The 6,000-nt window shown below is 50.6% G+C and overlaps 1 protein-coding gene across 18 annotated transcripts in view; it reads left to right on the top strand.

The window, feature by feature from the left end:
• Positions 1–1,224: 1,224 nt before the first annotated feature.
• Positions 1,225–6,000, top strand: part of RIMS2 (regulating synaptic membrane exocytosis 2) — a 370,897-nt gene continuing 366,121 nt past the window's right edge. For 5 of the 18 annotated variants that reach the window (XM_081873932.1, XM_081873935.1, XM_081873943.1 and 2 more), the window contains exon 1: positions 1,229–2,765. In XM_081873932.1, coding sequence (XP_081730058.1) covers positions 2,596–2,765 — 170 coding nt within the window. In that variant the 5' untranslated portion in view covers positions 1,229–2,595. Of the gene's footprint in view, positions 2,766–6,000 lie in introns of all 18 variants that reach the window. The other 13 variants (XM_081873921.1, XM_081873933.1, XM_081873940.1 and 10 more) reach the window with 6 other exon arrangements.

Raw genomic sequence — 6,000 nt, 5'->3', positions numbered from 1 at the left:
TCAGTGATGTCACAAAGTGCTGGCTCCTTGATTTATACCATGCAGTCTACACAGATGAATGCAAGATTTGGGAAGACCTTCTATAAATAAGTTATGAAGATCCTTCTTTTTGTGCCACAGTGGCAGTACTACAAAGTACTGCATCTGTAATGTTTACAGATGTTTTCCCCTCCCATGGAGACATTATAGATATCCAACTGAAGGCACAGGTGGCTTCCAGGTGACAAGAGGAGCCGCAAACCTTGCATCTCTCTACATTGTCTTGCCGATTGCCTAGCTCAGCATGGAAGAGCCAGTGACAGGGAAGCTGCCAATGTTCTGCAGGGTGCCCTGTAGCAGTAGGACCATCCCTTGCCCTCGACCCCGTGCATACATACCCAAAGGGCTGGCCACAGCTGCCCTAAAGCCAAATACCTATGTCCAGGCCCTTATATCCCCTTATTAAATGAATCTAAAATAGCAACCTTTCCTTGGTTATGTAATCCCAAACACAGATTACAGCCCCCACTTTAACCCATAGCCAGCTGCAGCTGTCTGTCCACCCTGTTAGCGCTTCGCCTGCCCCTTGGCCAACTGCCACTCGCTTACATCTCCCTCCATGTGAATGTGACAGCAGGGCGAGTTGAAGTTACCGAGGGAGCAACTAATCCGCGTTGGGTCCAGACGAGCCAGGAAACTACCTTGGCACATCTCTTTTTCTCCGCGAAGTTGTACGTCTTCCTCCTCAGGGTTTTCCCTGGCTCAGCCTTGCCTCTCTTCACCCGAATTTCGGGTGTATGTGGGGAGGGGGGGGGAACTGGCCTCCCTTCTCTTCCATGCCACCTTTTCTCTCCGCGCCTCCATAGCTCGCCAGAAATAACGGCTGAGGCAGGCAGGGCGCTTGTCTGTCACGCTCTCCGCCCCGCCCGCCCGCCCGCCCGCTCGCTCCCTCACGGCCGTTCGCCCGGCCTCCCTGGAGCGGCTGGGCCCAGTCCTCTCAATTGCGCGCGTCCCCGGTGCCACTTGGCTCCTCCCCTTTTGCCTCGCGTGATTTTTATCGCAGCCATTCGCCTCCTTACCCCCCACCCCCACCCCCGCGCGCCTTTCCCGGTGCGTTTATAAATAAATAAACAAACGCAACTCCTCTCTCTCTCTCTCCTGCCCCCCTCCCCACCTTCGCGCGCCGCTCCGCCTCCCCGCCCCCTCCCCAACGTCTTCCCCTCACAGCCTGCCTCTCCCTGCTTCACTCCCCCCCGCCCCAACCGACGTTGCCGACGCGCGTCGTGTCGCACGAGGCTTCGTCTCGAGGCTGTGTGGGAAGCGAGCGGCTTTTCCCTTTAACGCTCCCCGCATTTCTCCTCAGCGCGCCCCGCCCCGCGCTCCGTTCCCGCGCCTTCAGGCGACAAGGCAGGAACGTCGCTGTCGGGCTGGGAGAGGGGGAGGAAGACGAAAGAAAGAGGGGGGGAAAGGAGAGAAAAAGAGAAAGAGCGGGAGGGGGAAGATTCGGGGAGGAAGATGAGGAGTCCCTTCCCGTGATTCCCGCTATTGTCGTCGTCCCCCCCGCCCGGCTCCCCTTTCCCTCCTCTTAATTCCGCGATGCGATGGGTTAGGCGGCTCGTCGCCAGCAGCGGAGCTGAGAGAAGAGCAGCCGAGCGAGGCAGCCACGAGAGGCGGCGGCGGCGGCGGCGAGGCCTTGTTGAAGCGCGGGTGGCGGAAGCGGCGGCTGCTGGTGGCGGCGGCGGCGGCGGCGGCAGAGGAGGAGGAAGCCGCCGGCGGGAGCTGCTTTGCCCCACGGTCCCCTCCATGGACAGCGGGTTGGAATTATGAGCCGGCGGGAGCTGCTGGCGCCCGGGACTCGCCCTCACCCCAAGGGGTTTTCTCCCGCTCTGCGCTTCAGGGTGCCGGCGGGGCTCCTCTCTCACCATCGGCACCACCATTACTATTACAGCGCGCGACACCCCGACGCTTCGCCCCCTCAGCCCGGAGCCCCCGGCCCTTCCGCCGCCTCGCCAGGGCTCCCCTGGCCCGGGCGCCCGGCCACCTCCTCCTCTCCGGTCGCAAGCAGGGGGCGCCTTCGGTTGGAGTGAGAAGCCCCCCACCCCCAAATACTGCCCCTCGCTCCGTCCCGCCAGAGCCCAACGACACCCCTCACCAACTACCGCCCCCCGGCTCTTCCCCTTAAGGCTCCTCCGGGTTCTGGTGCCCCCCACCCCGACCCCATTCCTCCCCCACCTAGTGCGGGCTCCCCCTTCCGTTTCCCTCGGAAGATCCTTCTCCCTCCCCAGAAACCATTACTGCCCGACTCCTTCCCCCCTTTCCTCCCCACTGAGCAGGTGAGAGGGGTTGTGTGTGCGGAGAAGGAGGGGGGGGACCCTTTATTGTTGCTCCCCTCTCATCTCACCCAAAGCAAGCCCCCTTTCCCCCCTCCACGGACGCTGCTGATCCTTCCCCTTCCCTCCCCAGCAGGGCATTAATTAGGTGGCCGATTGATTCCCAAAGTATATTGATTTGCATGTATTTCACTCCGCGGCAGCGGCGGCTGTTTGCTCCGCTGCCCCCGCCTGAGTTAGCCCAGTGTTTTCCAGTATAGTGTTGCTGAAGCTCCGTCTACCAAATATGTCGGCTCCTGTTGGGCCCCGGGGCGGCCCTGCGCCTCCTCCTCAGCCGCCTCCACCTCAGTCCGAGATGCCCGACCTCAGCCACCTCACGGAGGAAGAGAGGAAGATCATCCAGGCCGTCATGGATCGCCAGAAGAAGGAAGAAGAGAAGGAGCAATCCGTGCTCAAGTAAGGGCTACTTTCCTCTCTCTTCTCTCTCTCTCTCCCCCCCCCCTTGCCACGGTTGTGTGGCTCATTCAGGAGAAGGAGGAAGGGTGAGGCCGCCGAGCCCCTCGCTTTCCACCCCTCCCTAGGGCATTGCTTGGGGCTGGCTGGCTGGCGTGCATTTGTGTGAGGTGGTAGACTCCCGAGAGGAGCGATTTGAGGGGAAGCCACGGAGGCTGCTTGCCAGTGCATTTAGCTCCTCGTTGGGGCTGCCTCTTGCCTCGCTCCATCCCTGCAGGAGATGGGAAAGAGCAAGCGGTTCCCTCCCCGCTTTCCAGGCTCCTATTCGCCGTTCCGCCAGGCATGGACTGGGGCCAGGCGCCCAATATGGCCGCACAGGTGCTGTTGTAACCCGGTGTGTAGGAAGCGGATGGTTTCAGGAGGAGGAGGAGGCGGCAGCATGGCTGGGAAAAGGAACTAAGCGCGCACGAGAATCTGGTGGCAGCTGGAGTGGGCCTTTCCCCGCAGTCGCCACCGCCAAAGTGGCCTTCCTTCGCCTCTTGCCTTGCCTTCTCTTAGCAGCCCGGGCAGAGCGGAGATGTCCTGGCGAGGCCTCGGTAGCCTTCTGTCGGGGTGGGTTTGCGAGAGCCGCCATCTTCCTGCAACAACGTGTAGCCCTCCCACCCCACATTGACCGGCTCCTTGCGTTCTGGCAAGCAGTCCTTGTCCCTTCACCTGTGGGCCACTTGGCCAGCAGCAGCACGGAGGGCGCAGGCCTCGCAGGCGGCAAAAGCCGCCACGGAGAAAAAGCTGCCGAGCTGCTCTGCAACTTCAGCACCACGGAGCTGTCCAGGCAGGCTCAGGGCAATTGCTTCTGGTCCTGATGACATTTCACCTTTCTTCCTGGGCTGTGTTACCTCCCTTTCTCTTGCAAAGCGATTTAGCTCTGATCCATTTGGGCAGTGATGTCAGGAAGCTCCATGTTTTCTCTGAATTTTTGTTTCTTACATATATGCGTTGTGGATGACAAGACTACCTGATTGGCTGAAATGCAAGCTTCTTTTGTGATCTTGTAACATGTTTAGCATGTTTTTGTCTATCATAGTAACTACTGTTTGCCTGTTAAGATCAAGTTTGTAGACAAGATTGCATTTGACTTTTTATGTTTCTCAAACATCATGTAATCACAAAAATGTCATTTTTCTTATGTAATGGCCACACTGACCTCTAAATTATTATTCACTGCTTTATGAAGTTATTACAGTAGTGCTCTAACGCATACTGCTGTGTTTAATTTTAAGTAATGGATACTAGGTAACATATTGTCACAGGGTCAGAGTAAATGCTTCTGAGTCTAAATACTGCTAAAAATATCCAGCCAAATTACTAGGCAATCATAGTGATGTTAACCCATTGTCTTGTTGAACTGCTGATTCAAAATCTGCAGCTGAAAGCTTCTTGGCTTCTGGGCTGAGCTGATGACTTGTGCTGGAATCAGTGTGTATCATTAGCAATGTGACATAGAACAAATAAATTATTGTTTTCTTGTAATTTTTATCTTCATGTAAAGAGAAACAGGTGGTTAAAGTATTCACACTTAACAATAATAAGGAAATGTGTTTGTGCTTTGAAGAAAGTCAGCATGATTTATATTAACAAAAGTCAGATTAGCTTTTGCAATTCCAATTCTGACTAATAATTTAAAGTAATTTATACCAAGAACATATATTTATATGCCTTTGGCTGTTATATCTTAAAATATGCATTAAAAACAATGTAATATGCAAACAAGCAATGGCATTATTGTTATTAATAATATACTTTACCTGCCCGTTACCATGAGGTCACAGGGTGGGCAACTATAATATAAAAATTACAATATTAAAAATAGTTAAAACAGATAATTGAATAGTGGCATCAACATTATAAAATGTATTTACCATGTTTCTAGTAACATTTGTGCTTAAATACATAATCTCTGTGACTAAAATAATTTTGATTTTTTATATTAGAATATATTATTTGTTTTTAATTGCAAGTTTGGTTAATAGGCACAAACTCATTCCTCTGTTTTTAGACAAAATCATATGCATTTGACATGTCTTTCACACTCATACCTCCCCAATATAATTAGATGTGAGAAATAAGGAAAACTTTCCCTCCTAAAATAGGAAAAAAATAGAGTATGAATGGATTAATTGTGGTTTAGTATCATTTTAAGTTGGCTTGGGATCAGGCAGATAATTTGTCAGTTTGTGTTTGCTCATGAGATCTTAAGATATCTTAGACTGCCATCTCTTGATGATATGGATAGATAGATACAGTACAAAGAGTGACATGTGCTGATGTAGCCAGAGCAACAAGTGTGAGGCAAGTGGGGAGTTCATCATGCTTTGCTGTGTGTTAGTGGTAATCTCATCCTAACTCCTTAGTATGAAATAGTGTTTGTTCTGATATAGCAGACTTCACAATGGCTCAAATATTTAGCATCTGTTAGCTGGGTTGTACCTAGTCCCACCCTCTGTCGTGCTATGACTCATTTCTGTGTGGAGTAACAATTTTGCATGATGACACTAAATCGCTTACGGTGAAAGTAGTGATTTCTGCAGTGCTCACACATGTTTTTATGTTGCTACAACATCCTGGACATGCATATGATACTGGTGCAATGCCACACCTTATTCACATATGATTATCATTTTGGCAGTTGTGACCTCTGATTTGCTAGTGCAGTGATGTACTGTTCTTAAATATATAGCTCTTTCAAAAGATTTATCCTTTTCCCCCCAAAAAATAGTTTCAATCTTCTCCCCTCCTGGTTGAATTTATTGTTGGAGGATGGGTGTTTTAAAAAAGCTTCATGTTGCTCCTAAGTTTACAATAATAATACAGTATGTTGGTGCTTGAAGAAGGCTGATGTGATTGAATGGAAATTGAGTTTTCTGTTTCTTAATAATAGTTGCAAATGTAAGTTTTGTTGCTCCTAGTGTAAGCATATCCTTCAAGGGAAGTAGCTTCCAAGCATATTTTCTGTATCATATAGAACTTTTGGAACTGCTGTTTGGTAAATGTGGCAAAGCATTCACCAAAAAGAAGTATATATTTTGCTTGTTTTGAAAATAGAACTGAAACTCTCAGAGTTCTTTAAAAAACTTACTTGCTAGGTATGTAAAGGATAAATTATACAGTGTTTAATATAAACAATGGATGGAAACCAGCTGGGCATTAGTTCCCCTCTGATATATTTTTATTTCATGCC

Source organism: Podarcis erhardii (genome assembly GCF_964252035.2).
Source record: "Podarcis erhardii genome assembly, chromosome: 8".
In the NCBI taxonomy this organism is placed as follows: domain Eukaryota; kingdom Metazoa; phylum Chordata; class Lepidosauria; order Squamata; family Lacertidae; genus Podarcis; species Podarcis erhardii.
Note: the sequence above shows the minus strand (reverse complement) of the source record. Positions and strands in the feature narration are given on the sequence as shown.